An 18,864-nucleotide genomic window follows, 5' to 3' on the forward strand; every position below is an offset into this window, starting at 1 on the left:
CCCCTTACCTCTGCCCTCCCTTCACCCCCTCCTCCCCTCCCCATCTACAAACACTTTATTTTCATCTTTTCATTCTCTCACATTTTTTTCTTTTCCCTTTTTACTCTTCCCCTACCCATCCCACCCCCTCTACACCTTTAGCTCCTTTCTTCCCATTTCTAAATGTCAGTAATCTTATTAGAATCTTATGCATTGTTGCAGATTATTTACACCAGGGAAACTATTCGGTATTTAAAACTATTTTTTAAAGGCTAGGTAGCAGACTTTCTTTACTTGCACATAATCTCATACAGTAACCACATCACTCCGGGTAGAGTTTACAAACAACAGAAACCAGCTCTTGGTAATGTAAGTCAAAAAGAAGGAGATTTAAGGGAAATTAGAAAGCTCACAGCATTTTTGAGAGTTTGGGAAAACTGGCCATGTTAGCTGCACGGTCAGAAGCAGTGCCTCAGGTCTCTCCGTGGACGTGAATCTACGAAAGCACCTGGAGACTGCTTCTAGCCAGACACCACAGCTTGCCTCTCGGCCACCACTCACTTTGAATGCACCATGCCTCCGCTTGAACTGCAGCCACTGATGACTCTGGAAACCACACCACTGTAGTCGCTCTCACTCCTGTCACTCTGGCGAGAATTGATTCAACTCGAATTTTCTTTCTTCTTTTCATCTTCCATTTCCATTTTTGTTCCTGGAGAATAGAACCACGGAGACCACTGGTTGGTGGTCACTGTCAGTATACTCTGTCTCACATGGAGTAAAGCCTGAGGAAGTGGGAATTTTTTCCTACCCTGCCGCGTGTCTAAGACCATTTAGAAATAGTCCTTTCTTCTTACCAGCCCTCCTGTGAGGAAAAAAAAATGTGGTCTTTTTTATCCCAACCTCAGTAGCATATTTTCATGGATTTCATTTTCCAAATCTTTAATTATTTTGTGGAGGTTAAGGAAGTATGCAAAAGTATCAAATGTATATGACAAAAATGAGGGAGAAAATAGGATATAGTTAGCCTCAAATATTGATAACCTGAAAATATAGATTCTAAGAGGAACAATAAAAGAAACTGAATCTTCATGAAAGTGCTTACAACCTCATTAGTTTGAATTCTAAAAGCCCATGGCCTTTGCCTACTTTTTCTTTAATTTTCTACATTTAGCAGAATTTCTGGTGCAGAACAAACACTCCAGAATTTTGGAAAAGTAGGCTTGAAGAGGTAAGTAATTTGTTTTTAAGCAATTTAAAGAGCCACGAGGAAAAAAAAAAAAACAGTAGAAAGCAATGTGATTATAAAACACATTGCAGATGGAGATACAAGGAAAACATAAAATGTAAACCAAAGTCTTGAGATTTGAGAACTTGTAAGAATTCTCATCTTTAATGGTTTATGGCTTCTTGGTTGTAGTTTGAATTGGGTTGCCCTAAGAGAATCACCCTAAAGTTCAGCATTTCCTTTAGAACTTTGTCCTTGGGCACACTCTGAGTCACAAAAAATGTAAAGTACATAAGAGAAGAAGTCCCCAGAATTTTATATCCTAGGTAAAGCAGTATGAATAAAGTACACTGTTCCTTCTCAAATTTAAAAGCACAAAATTGTTGCTCTCTAATCTGCTTTGTTTCAGTCATCGATCATTTCTTAGCAGAAACGGAAAGACAGCAAAATCATAACCAAGACCCTTGATCTCCTGTAGTTTTTAATACTAGGAAATTGGATGTGGGGAAAGCAGGCCGCATGACAGTGGAACTGTGCTACAAACTGGTCATGGCCCTTAGTCGTGTCTCCAAGCCCCTCTCACCCTCTGTCTCTCAAGTTTTACCCCAAGACCCTTTCCAGCTTGCCTTGGGGGTACAATGTGTCACTGAGGCAAAAGATCACACAAGGAAGCTGACACCTGCCTGTTCTTTTCAATACAGATATCACTGACATGCAAAGCTGGGAAGAACACACCAGGGCCCAGCCTGAAGAATGCAGTCCCTCTGCACATCAGCAAGCTGGCTGGGGGACTTCAGAAACCGAGAGCGACCTCACCTATGGGGAAGTGGAGCAAAGATTGGATTTGCTCCAAGAGCAGCTTAACAGGTATAAGTAGTAGCGGGTCAAAGGACAGCCTCACCAATCCCTTAGACGTGTCCAGCTTTGCTCCTTCTATGTGGCAAATTCATTTCGCCAAGAACCCTTAGGTTTTTATATATATTTATCTGAAATAAGATTAGAAGGTAACAGAATTATTGTTTTATGTTGCAAGGGGCATTTGTTTAGAATATTTCATACTTTTAGCAATATATAGCTTAGTTTTTCTTTATCATCCAATTAATATAGCATCAGCCCTACTTTAGAAAACTATTTTTATTCTGCCCTCAAAACAATTAATGTTTAACTTGTTAACTAATATTTTTCTTCATTTAAACTTCCTTTTGCCCTTTTCAGTTGTCCTTAGTAATTTAATCATGTACTATAGCTTCTAAAAATACCAAAAAAGTGACTTAAACAATGAGTTATGCAGTTAAATTGTCTGAAATGTGAAAGAATTAAAAATTCTACAAATTAAAGATCAGAGTCTTGCCATTTTCCTTTCAACAGTGATTGAGACCATTTACTGTGACCAAATAGACTTTGGCTTTAGGGAGGAGGTAAAGACTTCATCCAAGTCTGTGTGGTTTTGTTAAAATTAAATGAGTTAAAAGGATTCAGGTGGAAATACGACTATGTTATAAATGCTTTGGTCGTGTTTTATTTGAGGATTTGCCTTGATCCAGTGATAGTCTTCATGTACACCCCAGGGAAGGTATCCCTGTGTTCACAGATGGAAAACTCCATGGATTAAATTAAAATGCTCAAATCATAGCATTTATTAAATCAATTTAAAGCATACAATGAGATAAAGAGAACCAGATGGGGTAATTAGTACATTTCAAATAAGTGCAAGTATGGTAAAAGAGCCACACTACTTGAATCCCAATTTAGACAATGTTCACACATCTGCTGCATCAGCCTTCCTTGTCTATGGTGTGGTCATAAGGACCAGGCTTGAAGTTTTCCCAGAGGATCACAGACAAAAACAAAATCTGTGCTAGTGTCATACACTGGCGCTCTCACAGAGACGCATGGCCTGGTCCACCCGACACAGCTGCGACTTTTAAATTAGTCTGTTCAACAGCTTATGCATTTTACGGACCTTTCTTGGTAGAGTACATGGAGATGCAGAATGAGACTATACAGGGTATTACGAGTGGGTGGTCAAACTGGGGATTGGGAGTTGTCTTCCCAGAAATGGCATAAGAATAAGTTGTTCTTTCCATCTCCGTTATAAGCACTAGTCTTGTTACATCTCATTTCCAGTCTCGTTGGTACATCTTGTTGGTCACTAGCATTATATATATGATATATATACATATATATCAGTTTTAGTATGTCTTGTGTATTCTGCCCATGTCCAACAAGTTATTTCTGATCTCTTCTTAGATATTTTTCAAATAGAATCTGTGAGGAAGAGCTTCCTATTCTTTTTTTTTTTCTTTCTTTTTTAAATTCACCAAACCCTTAAGAGCTTCTATTCTTTTTCTTTTTTTTCTTTTCTTTTTGGTACTGGGGATCGAACTCAGGTCCTTTCACTTGCGAGGCAGGCGGTGGAACCACTGAGCTAAATCCCCAGCCCCAGGATTTTCTATTCTTAAGAGACTGCACTGTTTAACAAAGCTTTCAAAGGACTCAGAATCATCATCATAATTTTTAACTCTCCATTGGTCCTTAAATTCTACTTGTTGTTGAAGTTTTTGTTCTGGCACACCCAAATCCTTTTATATTTTATGGTCTGTGTTGATAATAAGGGTAATAGTAATAAACATCTTTAGTAAATATCGTGTAAACCCCTCATTATTAAATATTACTAATAATGAGATAAATTTATACAGAAATACTTAGGATAAATTTTCAATGTAGAATTTTCTTTGGAGGCTCAGAGAGAAGATACAATAATTGAGTCTGAATTAAACAAGTCAAAATTTGGTGTGCAAACAAAATATGAGCTGGGTCTTGAAGAATAAAAAGAAAATTTGATTCATAATTTAAATAATGAGTCTGTATATTGGGTTTAGTTAGTGCCATAAAATATTAGATCTTTAAGTAAAAAATTAGGAGGCAAACCAACTGACTTTTATCCTTTTGGTGTGTGGTTTTGATAAGTGCAGGACATAATCAGGTATAAGTTATAGATACTGACTTAGAAGGCACTGAAATATCTTGTTATGTTTGCCTATTATAAAAAAACCTTTAAGGATGTGTTACTGTGATGTTCAGAAAGAATATCTGGAGTGTGCTTATTGAAAAGAGAAAAGAAAAGTGATCTCTTTTCATATTTTCCATGTTTCTTCGGTTTTCTTGCATGTCAAAGTCTAATTTACCCCACTTTAAATTCCACAGATATATGAGATACTTAACTGAGCAAAAATATTTCTAAGATTTTTTTTGCATGTTTTCATTTAGACACAAAATAGTAGAAACAACGATTTAGAAGAATTTTCCAAAGAGGGACATGATACAAATTTTCTGTTTATGCCTATAAAATTCCCTCTGTATTTAATATTTTAAAATGTAGCAGAAGAAAATCAAACCAAATATCTTTTGCCATCTTCCCTTGAATTTAATTTTAAGTGAGAATCATTATTAGCAATCCAGTTGGATCTTTGTGAACTTTAGCTGAAACAACAGTCATGCTAGTATTTTGTAAGTCAAATAGGTCATAGAAACAAATGAAAATTGAAGATTAGTTGGCCTCTTAAATACCAAAGCTCTGAGCTTCAGATAGGAAAAAATAGCATTTAACAGAATTTATATTAAAGAAAGAAGGCAGTGATTAATATATAGTACTTTTTTGAATAGGAGAAATATAAGGTAAAATAATGTAAATATAAATTTGGAACACATAAGAAATTCTCCTGAGATTCTGTAACTATGAAAGAAATGTACTACTAGCCCCTCATTTAAAGAGTAAATGTTTAAAAGAAACTGGGAGGTCTAATAGATAGTCAAAGACAATTCCTGATTAAAAATAGATTTTTAACATATTTTACATCTTGAAGTCAATAAAGGTTAGTAAAAATGCAGTCTATTCCCTTCATCTGTTGTTCTGCTAATTACTAATAAATGAACAGGAAAATAATGGTCTTTAACAGATCATTAGTGAGACACAGAAAGTGAGTATCAGCCAGGAAAGAATCTCTGTGCTCCCTCTCCTGTCCTTTTTGTTTAAAGCAGGGCCCTGTTTCTTGGTAGTGCTGAAGTTCGTTCAGATGCTTTTGCAATACTGGATTATTTCAACATTGTCTTTTATTTTTCCACCTGTCTTGGCTGCAGACTTGAATCCCAAATGACAGCAGACATCCAGACCATCTTACATCTATTGCAGAAGCAAACCACGGTCGTCCCCCCAGCCTACAGCATGGTAACTGCAGGAGCAGAGTATCAGAGACCCATCCTCCGTCTGATGAGACCCAGTCATCCCACAGCATCCATCAAGACTGACCGGAGTTTCAGCCCCTCCTCACAAGTGAGTGTAGATACTGCACAACCAAGAGTGTATCTCAAAGTGTGTGTCAGGAAACCACCTAAGACTCTTTTGGGATGCTGTGGAAAATACCGATTTCCATTCCCATCTTTATTTCTACTCAATTAGAATTTCTGATGAGTCCTTTCATCTGTGTTATGCTCCTTTAAAGTTTGAGAATAATATACCTAGAATAATAATTTTAAACACCAGCAAGCATTTTTTAAAGAAAAATACTCTTTTCAAGAATCAATCTATGTAAATTTACATGCTTTAGAGATTTAAAAGTTAAGGAATTGTCCTAGATCCAAAAAACACAAGAGAAAAAATCTATGATTTGATCCAATGAGAGAGATAAGGTTGGGCAGTATCTCAAAAAGAAAAGTAGCAGTGGGCCAGATTGCACCCAAGGTTCCCATGTAATCAGATTAGTAATTCCTCTGCACTTCACTAATCACCAGAGCTTTCTAATTTTTTTTAACCTGAATAATAGGCATGGGAAAAAGAGCAACCCAAAGTGTCCTTTCTCTTGTTTCTGGAGCCTTCCAAGAATGCCTCTTTGAATCACATCAATATGAAAGGTCTAACTACCTTGGAATTCTATTTTGGGAATTAGTTTTAAATAGTTAAATAGTACAGTCAAATGCAAGCTAAGAATGATGATTTTACGAAGGATTTAGTAACCAGGCATGGTAGCACATGCTTGTGATCCCAGCATTCAGGATGCTAAAGCAGGAGGATCGCCAAGAGTTCAAAACATGAACTTCATTGGTTGTTTTCAATGGACTTAAATGTTATCTGATGGGATTGGAAATATTACTTTTTCTTCTTTCTCATGTACAACTAATGATCAAGTGACCATATTTCCAGACTCCAGCTTCATCTTAAATATTGAATTAAAACTCATTAGGAAAACTCAAGTAAAATATTTTTCAAAACTTGATCTAAATGTAACTTGAGTAAAATTAAAGTTCTTGGAATTGTTTTAGGATTATCTAAACTGATGATTGAGCCTCCGGTGTTTTAATCATTCTAGGAAAATGTTGGTTAATACCACTAATCAAATAAGTTTAATTAAGAAAGAAAATGCATTTGGGTTTTAAGAGTGTAATTTTAGATGACTGTTGGCGTGAATTACAAAAAGTTTTCTTTTCTTTCTGTCAGTGTCCTGAATTTCTAGACCTTGAAAAATCTAAACTTAAATCCAAAGAATCCCTCTCAAGTGGGGTGCATTTGAACACAGCTTCAGAAGACAACTTGACTTCACTTTTAAAACAAGACAGTGATGTTTCTTTAGAGCTTCACCTGCGACAAAGAAAAACTTACCTTCATCCAGTTAGGCATCCCTCCTTGCCAGATTCTTCCCTAAGCACTGTAGGAATCTTGAGTCTTCATAGGCATGTTTCTGATCCTGGTCTTCCAGGGAAATAATCATTTTGTACTATTTATTCCATGTAAAATGTAAGTGCTTTTAATGGCTGTTTTCCTTTTTGTATTTAAATTCTCTCTACTCGACTCAGGGGCTCACAAGTTACCATTATATGCAAAAGTACTGTATATTTTCCTAAATTGAAGCTTGTAAGGTAAAATTGAGCAGTTATGATGTAAATATACATAAGGACTTTTGGTTCCAAATGTTAAAACTGCCAGCATCTCTAGGCACCTTACTTTTTGTTTTTTTATTTTCTAAATCATGTGCATGTTAGGAAACTCCAGTTTCTCTTGCATGGAGACTCCTATTTATTGCTTTTACTAAACAAGTACTTTGCTATAAAGATGCCTTCCAAGAAAATAAGAAACCAAGGGATAAAACTATTCAATTCAGATGATCAATTTGTGGAAGTTCAAGGGGGTAAGGAAACTTATTCTTGAGAATAGATATCCTTCTGTATTGAAATTTTTATAGCCAGTTACATTCATTTCCCCACACTGAGAAAAAGCAGTCTGAGATTTATAAATATAGTACAGGAAGTACAGGACAGTATATAGGAAGCCATATCCAAATATACTGAAGGGGAGAAAATATAATTTTTCCTTAATCATTAATATTTTAGAGGGAAACCCTCTCAAAAACAGACCAACAAGTGAAATACAAGCAAGTTTGTTAATGATTGCAGTGTACTCTGAGAGAGAAACTTCAGTTCTAATGTAACTCAAGGAAGAGGCTTGCTATCTCAGCTTACATAAGACTTTGGGCAAAGAGCAATGTATTTTAGAAAAGTGACAGGACAAAGAAGAAATCATGCCGGGCTTCCAAATGTGGGAAAACTGTGGGAAGGCATAAGATCTGCTCCCAGATTTCTCTAGGCCTGCAGTGTCTCATCTGAAAAGCAATCTGTTGCAAAGGAGAATTTACATCCTGTCTTTAGGCAGAAAAGTGGGAGGAATATACAAAGGCTTTCTGTCTTTGTGAATCTTTGTCCTGCTTTTAGGAAAACACACTGAGAAGGCTAGAAGCTTTGCTGCACTTTTATTGTCTTCAGCTAAACAATCCTTCATATATTGCGGAGAAATATTTTGGTTTCCTTCAACACGAATACAGGCGAACATTATCAGAGTAAAAGGGTCTTTCTGCTTAAAATTTTGTCAATAATTGTGTTCACAAACCATCTAAAAAATTTTACATAGGTACATTTCCTCAAAGGCTAAACAACAATGTTCTCTCATTTTGCTTTGTGTGTGTGAAGTTCTCCTAAGGAATTATTAAAATGTAAGACACATACTGATACCCATAGCTTCCTTCCTATCCATATTTTGGAACAATCTTGAATTTTATTAAAATACAGACAGACACGGTTTTCAATGAATATGTAATTTTCAAGGATTTGCATGGCAAAAGCATCTTTCATTAAGTATACGTTTTACTGCAGCTTTCTAATCCAAGATGCAGAAAGGCAATGTGCATTTACCAACCTAGAAAGAAAACACACACACACCAGGAGTAAAATTTCAATTTTGTTTGGTTATTCAGACACTTTTACAGATTGAAAATCAAGTCAAATTCTACTATATGTGGACAAGACAATATATATTGGCCACAGAATATCAGAATATATTTAATATGTTCAACTGTTAGGTTTGAGGAGGCATTAAATCAGTGTATAGAAAATATTAAAAGTTAAAAATTTTGATCAGTCAAGTTCTACTTAAGAAATTTTATTTTTCAAGTCTAATTTTAAAATTATTACAGATTCATTACATTTCTGAACAAATTTTTGAAATTCATTGAAAGTTTCTTAGTTCTTTACTAATTCTTACTCTTACTTATAGCTTTAAAGAAGTATACCTCCAAATTACCATACGGGTTAATTTCATCTCTCTACATGACAAAAATATGATCTATTGATTTGACATCACCTTTGACACAAACATATTCGTAAAGGTCAAATGCAAGAGATTTAAATTTACACACACACACAAAAAAACTATTGCATTATTTAAAATGTGATTAAAGGGACCTTAAATTGCTCTCAGTGTATTTTAAATGGTCACAGAAATTGTATAGGAGACAATGTGTAGGCATAAGCATATTCTTACCTCTAATTTTTTTTAAAAGTCATCAAATACGGGGAATGAAACAGTCAATTCAATGAAACTATAACAATTAAAACCAGCTTCCCAAACCATTTGGGCTGATACATATACAAACTGAGGAAGTAACTGCCACTTCCAAACCTTCATTCAACACTGGATGCCTAGCAGGGGAGAGTCACATAAATGGCTTTGATTTTGAGGTCCATTTAGGGATTGCATTTCCATACTGGGGCACACTTTTGCAGCTGCAACAAATTTCATAAGGATCGTCTGCCTCAACTCCACACACATTCAGAATGAATTCACCAGACTCCTTTGTAGGGAGAGAGAATTTGGCAGGTGAGGAATTGAGATCTGCTTGTTTGATTAGTGAATGATTCAGCTGCAACATTTAGTATGACACGCATAAAATTCAGCCTTCCACATAAAACCTGTTTATTTATGAAAGCCTGCATAATGGGAAGATGGGAATAGTACATAAGCATTCAACTTGTTTAAATTCTAGTATAACACAAACTTTTGTTGTTGTTGTTCCTTGACATAAAATTTTTGGTTGATATTAAAATTTTAGGTCTCAGAAAGTTGGACAGGATTATGAAGGTCCTTTCCTACAGAATACTAGCTTAAAAAGATCCAAGCAAGACAGATGTGGTTAGTCTGGCATAAGTAAATGTCAGAAGGCTTAATGGTTAAAGTGACTTAGAGATGACCAAAGCAAATACCTTGCTGTACAAAATGCATCCCCTGACCCCAGTCAAAGGTCAGCTTCCTAAAAGCAACATCACCCTCCCCATCAGCCAAAAAGTGCAATCTGACACCTCTTTCCGGGTCCTGCCATAGGCCAGGTCTCACTGTTACATCCACTCAAAATAATAACATAGCAACTACTTTCCTTCAGTCAGAAGCACTGGTATAATAACCCTTTTGCTTTCCACCTAAAAATAGTGTTATCTGGCTACCTAGCCCAAATCAAATGCCATCTAAAACTAAAATTTGTGCAGATCAGATGCCTTCCTACAGAACAGAAAGCTGAAGTTTGACCAATTATGTTACCTCATGAGTAGTCCTATACTTTAGCTGATAAGAAAATAATGAATAAGAAAATGTTGAAGCAGTGTTTCAAGGATGTTTTAATTTAATAATCACTAATTCAACAAATAAGGGAAAATAGGGGCAGCAAATTTGGCACAGCATAATTTGTTAAGGCCATTTTTATGGTTTGGTCTTCAGAACTGAACTTTCCTACTCTTCTTGTCAGGGTGTATGGAAATCAAGTCAGGGTATAGTAGCATTAGGAGTCAGGCTTTGCATTTTATTTCATTTATTATTTTTTGTAGTTTTGCTTTAGGCATGGGCTCTACACCTGAACTACTGAGTGGGGAGAATTAGGTTTAGTCTGTGTGTGTGTGTGTGTGTGTGTGTGTGTGTGTGTGTGTGTGTATCAGAATTCCTTGCAAGCTCCTTTTGGAGGTTGGTCTTCAGCAATTGTTTCAAAACTCCTAGAAAAAAACATTCTCACACAAATGTCATTTTTAAAACTTCATCAATACAGTAGTAGATCATGATAAAATTATCTCATCAGCATATTTAAAATAATAATTAACAACAGCATCTTTCCTCCTTTTTTTCATGGTTTGAGAAAAGGAATTCAGTGGATTGATCAGTTGTTAGAGAGATGAATTATAACACTAACATAATTTAACATAGTGCAGTCTTTAAATTGCTTATCCATGAATAAATCCAAAAGTAGATCGACATTAGATTTCTTACAAATCAAAAACTGTGTAATTATAAATAAATCAAGTATTATCAGGTTCCTAGTCACACTTTTTTGCAGTAAAACAAATATGTCTACCATCTGACTTCTAAGAGGAACTTCAAAGACAGGATTATGTAGGACAGTCATCCTCAAAGTGTGGCTCTTAAATTAACAGTGCTAGCATCATGCAGGAATTGTTCTAAACACAGATTCTTATCCAGTGCCCTAAATCTATAGTGTATCAGAAGCTGTGGGGTTGGGACTAGCACACATCTTTTAACAAGCTTCCCCAAAGTATCCTTCTGTACATGAAAACCTTGATAGCAGCAGGTAGAAGGGCCAAGAGTCTCTGAAGTCAGACCGACATCATCCCAATAGTACTCCTATCATTAATCTGCTTAGTGACTGAGTGACTAACCTCCCAAATCTGTTTTCCTGAATCTATAAAGATGGGATAGTGGTACCTGGCTCATAAAAGATTGAAGAAGAAATGAGATAAAATATAGTGAACTGCCTAGCACATAGTAGGTGCTCAAAAGTCAGACGGTTTCTCATTCTGAAAGTTGACAATGTAAACAATCAGGAAAATGCATATCTAGAGTTTTTGCACAATGTGTGGTCTTCAATTGAATAGCAGATAAAGTCTTTGACTCAGAAAATATAAGTGTATTTATCTTATCTCTATTAATTTTAATTTGTACTATAGGAAGTCCCCAACTTATAAAATTTGAGTTGCAAACCTTCACAGATACGAATGGACCTCACATTCATTTGTAGAAGTGAACAAATTGCAGAAGTAGCTTGTGTGTGTGCCAGACACTGTCACAGTTGTGCTGCTGTGTGATTACTGTGCAGTGTTACAGTAGTACAGTATAGCCAGGGACTTACTGTATTTTTTAACACTTCATCTTGTGTATTTATGTCAAAGATGGACACTGTCGAACTTACAAATTTGACTTATGAACAGAACTCATTTGTAAGTCAGGGACTATTAGGTTTATGGCTTTAAAGTGATACTAAGTAGAATAATAATAATGAAAGTATGAATCTCAGTGTAAAAATCAAATCTACTCTGAATCGATGTTAAGAACCATATATACAAAGGTGGTGTGTCCATTTCAGTACTATTAGAATGTATTTTATAAATGCTGGTACACTGTGGAAGTTCCTTTTTACACATGATATAATTCCCAGAGGGACATTTGAAAAGATATACACAGAATACAATTTTGGCTGGGGAGTTAGCTCAGTGGTTCCACCACCTGCCTCACAAGTGCAAGGTCCCTGGTACCAAAAAAAAGGAAAATAAAATACAAGTTTGAAAGTAAGCACACTATTTTCACACACACATCCACACAAAAATAGAATTTTACAGATACAAATGGCTTTTTTCAGTCACCTATACCCACTCTGTCATTGCACAGATACATTTTACAAATCTTCACCTGCCAAAGCTCTCATGTGGAATGGTGCAAATGACAAATAATACAATGCGATAAACCTGAACACTACTGCTCCACTTTCTCTTGAGACAAACCATCAGTGAGCCCCAGTACCTCAAACTATAAAAACGGAGGTATTATCTGACTTATCTTGAAGGACAGTACTGAGGATCCTCTCAAATAAAAATGTGGAAGTGTTTTGTGAACCGTGGAGTACAGAAAGACTCAGATGTCTGACAGCACAATAGCACCACTTACGATCTAAAACATTCCCATAGTTCACTCTCCTATTCAACTCTCCCCTTCTTAAACTCCGTAACAGAAATCTGACACTATTCATACACACCTCCTGAAGATCTAGTTGCTCAGAATAAAAGGATGTCAGTGGTAGGGAACCTTTCTCTGTTTTCCCATTCTGACAGTTGTCAAGTATTGCCTTTGTCCAGCATTCACTAAATTACATATTCACATTACAATTGTTTTCTAGGTGTGCAGTAGCTCCTTCCTTTCTTTCTCACTTACAAATCTTCTCATGCAAAGCTATTTTCTTGCCATTCTGCTTATAAAGAAGTGATATTAACCTTTTAAAAACTAAAAGGCTCATATATTAAATGCTTTATAAAATACTATGATTGACTAGTGCCCAAAATTAGAATAATTATTTATTGCATTCTTTTGTGGTACAAATGCACTTTATTTTAATGTCCAATACAGAAAAGAAAATACACAGAAGACATGAATAATTGATAGTATGGGAAGCAATTATCATAAGACATTCACATAGAATATTAAATGGAAGTCAGATAACTAATTAGAAGTTACTTAAAACTAATGTTACTACTATGACTATAAGAATCATCAATAAAAATAATTAAATATCAATAGAAATGAAATATAGTCACATAATCAATCAATTTTATTGCTCTGTTGATCATAATCAAACTTCTAAGTAAGAGCAAGATTATAGAAATGTTCCTCATATGTTATTATGAAAAGGGGAAATGTTAATACTGCTATTCCTTGAAGTTAATGTCCATCATAAGATGAATTTCTAAATTATACTCGTTATCTGTGGCTTCCATTTATATTTTGAAAAATGTTAAATAATTTCATATAACTGTGGTCTTAAAGCACTATGTTTTACCTATATTCTTTGTACATCCTTTGTGTATATTTTGATGTTTTTAAAATTGAAAATGTCACAACTGTGAGCATTTGTAACTGTATTGTTTTCATGCTTACATATACTGTTTGAGTGAGAAAAGTCCACACCATTGGCATCACCCATATTTAAAAGTAGAATTCATGGATCAGTGATCTCATAATTATATCCTCCACAGTCTCCTAAAATGCTCATATAATTATAACAGCTTTGAAATGATATGCAACTGTTCTTCCAAATGTTAAAGAAATAGGTAAAAATATTGAGAAATCCTGTTATTGCCTAGGCATCTACTGATTTTAATTAAAGACACATTACCTCTTTTTAGTTGAAATTTTTATTTTATAATTTTGATGAGAAAATGTATTATATCAGAATGTTTGTGAGTTAAAGAATGATGTATTTCCAAAAAGAACGTGTGTGATTGCTTGAAAATGTCAGTCATCTGATATAAAGAAGCTCACTCACATCTGGTTAAGTAGTATTTTGGAATGCTTTAAGCTAAACGAAACAAATCTACCAAAACACACACTACTTTGTACTCTTTATGCACATAATGTAGCATGAAATCATGATGCTTTTGAAATATTCTGTGCAGAAATATTTATTTTTTAGCAAATATTTTCTTCAAAGATTGTTATGTGGTATTGACAGTGTAATCTACTTGCACAACTAGTTTTGCAATAACATACAAATAACTGTAAATAAGTAAAATGTATATTTCATGTACAAATGGTTGCAAATTTTTGGTAGCTAAAAGAAGTATACAAGTTGTATTGAAAATATAGTATATATACATAATTTAAGAATGAATCATACTTTATGATCTATTTATACACAAAAAATTCAAGAATTTGTAAAAGAAATTATTTTGGGAAAAAAGAAAGTAAACCTCATTAGTTAGCTAGGATACTTTTACTAGAGAAGCCAACTATTTCCAACATTCTACCAGGAACAGTAGTAGATATAGGCATGGTGCTGCTGATGTATTTTACAAAATCACATAATTGTAACAGTGCTAGACTTTAGCTGAGTTCCATAAGGACTTGAGTAAGCCAGACTGAGTGGTAAGAAGCACTAATGTGAAATTAGAGAAAAGTAAAAGCACGTTAGTTACTGCCCCTCAAGACCACATTAGTAATTGACTAAAACATTTATTATTATTTACTTAAAATTTCTGATGTCTAAACAGGCCTCAACTTATGTGTAAAATAACTTTTTCATATGAATCAATGTATGGAAGTAAGTTTTTTAAGTTTCAGAGGTTCTTAATTTCTCCACAAGTTTCTTCTCTATTATTGAAGAAACAAAATGAAGCTGTCTTCAAAAAATCCCTTTTAAATAAAATTTGTTGGTCTTTATGTGGCATATACTAAGCTAAGGATAGTTCAGTTTCTTTACTTATTTAAAATTCTCCGCAGTTTATTTTTAATACTTACAAAGCCTCAACGGATCATTTCCCTATATGATAAATGAAAAAAGAAACCAAATACAGATAGTAGAGAATATTCCATCAATTTTTAAAATTGAGCATTATGTTATTTTTTAATTTTCCATAACATAGATTATTTCCTGGAATGAAATAAATTTGAGGGTCCTGCATTTATGTAGTACCAGGGATCTAACTCAGGACCTTGCTCTTGCAAAGCAGGCACGGTGCCACTGACTAAATCCCTGGCCAGAGGGACCTGTATTTAGATAGTTGTGAAAAATTAACTGTGTACTTAAAAGTTCACTAAATCCTAAGATCATCTTCAAGTGACCTATAATTTCAAAAGAACATGTTTTCTTAAATTGTATATTTCTGAAACATTTATACTAGCACTGATTATCCTTTGAAATTCCAGTAACTATAGCAAAACAAAATGTGATTAAATAATAGTCAACTAGAATGCAAATGACTATATGAATATACCAGTACATATTTATAGTTTTATTCTTAAGGGAAAAGTTGGAGTCTACCCAATGGTATATCAGAATTGGGAACTACTCACTCATGGTATGGCATACATATCTCAGAAAAGTAGTTATTAAATGACAACCTAGCCCAGTTTTTATTTAGACCCATAAGCTTTCTAAACTTCCACCATCTCGATGTTGCAGAATGGGCACACCTGGAAACATAGCTTGCACATAAGAAAACCCTATTAATTTCCTAACTGTATGGCACATCACAGTAATTGCGTGTGTCTACTTACCATACAGTCAGATACACAGAGGCAAATCTGAATTTTAAATGTACCCAAAATAGAAACACAAAACAGGACATTACCAAGGTACTTGGATAAAATGAGTATTAATTATATAAGGTCCTCTTCTTTATATGCCAGAAAAAAATGTTTAAAAACAAGTAGAAAGAGATATGGCAGGAAACAAAAGCACAGATTTACTAGCATTAAGAAAATGAGCTGACAGTGAAATAAAATTTTCCTAACTTTTCCAGTGTTCTGCTGGAAAGTAGTTTTGTGCTAACTATTCTAAAATAAAAGAAATTTTAAATTTTATATTTGCATGTGATGTTTTAATGTTACTCTACCATAAAATCATCTAAAAAGTATTCATTTAAAATCTTTCCTACATTCATCACTTAACAATAGTTCTAAATATTTTTGGTTGTATCATCTAATATTACATATATACCTAGGCATACTCACAGATGATATCTGAGCAATATGCATTCGTTTCAAAGTGATTCATTCACTATACAGTGATTATATTAAGACAAAAATGAGATATTTGAAGATGAAACTTTCAAAGAATTAAAATATCCACAGTTGTATTTTAAAGATTAAGGGAAAGGATATAAATGTCTTGGATTTTACTCGACTTAATTTACCAGACTTTAATAAATTTAACCCTATCAATTTCCCAGAAAATTGTTATAAAGAAGTAAGAAATAACATATTAATGAGTTTTTCAAACATGAAAGGACAAAAGCACATTTCTGACACAGTATTTTGATTGTGCAGTTTAGTAATGTCCTAAGATTACAAGTGAACTTCATTTGCATATTTTAATTAAAGAAATAATCTCAAATTGATTTTTTGTTATTTTTTTAATTGCAGAGTTGAAACTGAACTAATAAATTCTACTTTCTTCCAGGGTAAATTTTTTTTCTGGAAATAAATATATAACTTCACTACATTCTTTGTTACTTTTTCTTTCCTGGATACATGCTTAAATGAATAAATAAGCACAGTCCTTGAAATTACATTTAAAGTGGACCAAATTAATAATATCTCATAATAATGATTTCCCCTTGATGTAATTTAAAATATGTAAGCCACCACTCCAAACAGAAGCACAATACTTGACATTTAGTCTTCTGGCAGTCTTTTAGATATAGGTGAATCAATGCACTGTTGTTTGAACTGAAGTATCTCATATTATTATGTATGTAATGAATTTTGTATTGTATAAAACTTTACAGCAAGCTATTTGAATGTTTATTTAAAATTCTCAAAATGACATGGAAACAAGTTTACTGTATAAATAAAAGCACTTATACATTGAGAGTGTACATTATTAATAATCTGCATCATCAAAAGGGATCATACTATATCCATATAGTAGCCATGTTTATCATAAAACTATTTAATCCTTGCCTTAGTTAAAATCATCTGCTTTTCTTATTTTTAAGACATCAAAAAATAAATTGCATTTTAGTATAAAAGTCCTGATAAAATATTCTCTATGCCTAATCTGTTTATAAGACTATTCACTTAATTCAAGTGTAAAAGAATTGTGTAGTGATGAAATTGGGTCAGTTCAGAACAGCTTGCTAGAGAAAGGACTTCTAAAAATAAAGGACTTTCCAAAATATTTAGAATAAACTTAGTCAAATAAAATTAGACAAGGCTGTATGTATCTCAGACTTTCCTATGCGAACACGTTCCCAAGCTCCCTGTGGAAGGGGAGGCTTTCCACGTATATTTGGCTAAACTCTACAATCAGTGTCTACAGGAAAACTTTTAAGAAAGGCTAAGTTTGGGATTATGTAAAGATTTCTAATACAAAGGGTCATTTGTAGAAACTTTTATGAATAGCATCACATTTAAAGTTTTACTTAACTATGATCATTCCAGTGAAGAAGATTATCATAACTGACCTCACAAAGTTCAGTGATTTGGCAATCTACCACCTGTTAAGATCATTGGTCATATAATCACCACTGTTTGACACAAAGGAAATATAGAGTTTGTATTGTATAGATGCTTTTTCCTCTACTTCTACTGAGAATTCTATACTTTTTATGGCTCAGTTATGTTCTCTCACTTATGTCCATGAAAAACTACAACAGCCAAAGGACAAAAACATATGACTTAATGGCTCATTCATATAAAACTAAGTGAATCTGACAGCAAATTAAAATTATTAAAAAAAAAACCAATGTCAGAATGAATATACACTATTTCTACCTGACAATTTTTAAAACTATGCAACAGCTGATTTAAAATTCTGTATAATCAGAAGTTCTTTTTCAGAAAATAATACCTTCTATCACTCATCTTTTAAGGCAAATAAAGTGTTTTTAAAAATCTATGTATTAGTCTGCTTACCAGCCAGACTTAAATTATGTAAATTTGTATCTGCTTTCGGGATAGAAGATATTTGGTTCAAATGTAAGACTAAAACATGTTTATATCAAAATCTTTATTAAAAAAGACAGGGTGTTTGCCAAAAAAAAAAAAAAAGAAAAAAAAAAACTACATAAGAACAATTTATATAGGGATTTAAGCATTAGGAACTTGGTGACTCTCCTTTGTGATTTCTATAGTAAATCTACCCAGACATATTGCTGGAGAGCTTCCTGAGCTCAACAGCCCACATTTCACTGATATAATCCAAACATGTATTGGTTTACAAATACAAAAAAAAAAACTAGTTAATATTGTTACATAAGCCAAAGTTATCATTTCTGAACACTTATACAGAATGGAAAGTTACTTCATTTTCTAAAATGTTATATAAACAGTTGACACTACACAGTAGCAGCAACAGAACAAATAAACGTTGACAATTAATTAAAAATGTGTCTCATTTCCAGGGCTGGGGATTATCTCAGTGGTTCTGCCACCTGCATTGCAAGTTCAAGGTCCTGAGTTCGATCCTCAGTACCACCAAAAATATTTTTTTAAAAAGTGTCATTTAAAAAAAAAAATCTATATTTAGAGAAAAATATTGTTTTGTTATCTATAACTTCCCTAATGAAATAAAGTGCAGAGAAAAAAGCTATGTTCAAGAATGTTTTTCACAGACAATAAAATATATTAAGATGCAAAAAATAGAAAAGGAAAAATCAATGTGTCCTGTAGTCTTACTTCATTATAAATTCAAATTCACATAGGTTTTTGGGAATTTAGCTTAGTGGTTCCACCACTTGCTTTGCAGGCACAAAGGTCCTGAGTTCAATCCCCAGTCCAAAAAAAA

At 33.8% G+C, this 18,864-nt stretch overlaps 1 protein-coding gene across 8 annotated transcripts in view; it reads left to right on the forward strand.

Annotated features, from left to right (window-relative positions):
* Kcnh7 (potassium voltage-gated channel subfamily H member 7) overlaps window positions 1-12,248 on the forward strand; it is a 434,113-nt gene extending 421,865 nt beyond the window's left edge. For all 8 annotated transcript variants that reach the window (XM_010606854.2, XM_010606860.2, XM_033756284.1 and 5 more), the window contains 3 exons: window positions 1,909-2,074; window positions 5,348-5,540; window positions 6,702-12,248. In XM_010606854.2, the coding sequence (XP_010605156.1) occupies window positions 1,909-2,074; window positions 5,348-5,540; window positions 6,702-6,968 (626 nt within the window). In that variant the 3' untranslated portion in view covers window positions 6,969-12,248. The remainder of the gene's footprint in view (window positions 1-1,908; window positions 2,075-5,347; window positions 5,541-6,701) is intronic.
* The last annotated feature ends 6,616 nt before the right edge of the window (window positions 12,249-18,864 follow it).

The sequence above is a fragment of the Fukomys damarensis genome, unplaced genomic scaffold, assembly GCF_012274545.1.
Source record: "Fukomys damarensis isolate Sample0158 unplaced genomic scaffold, DMR_v1.0_HiC HiC_scaffold_26, whole genome shotgun sequence".
Taxonomy (NCBI): Eukaryota; Metazoa; Chordata; class Mammalia; order Rodentia; family Bathyergidae; genus Fukomys; species Fukomys damarensis.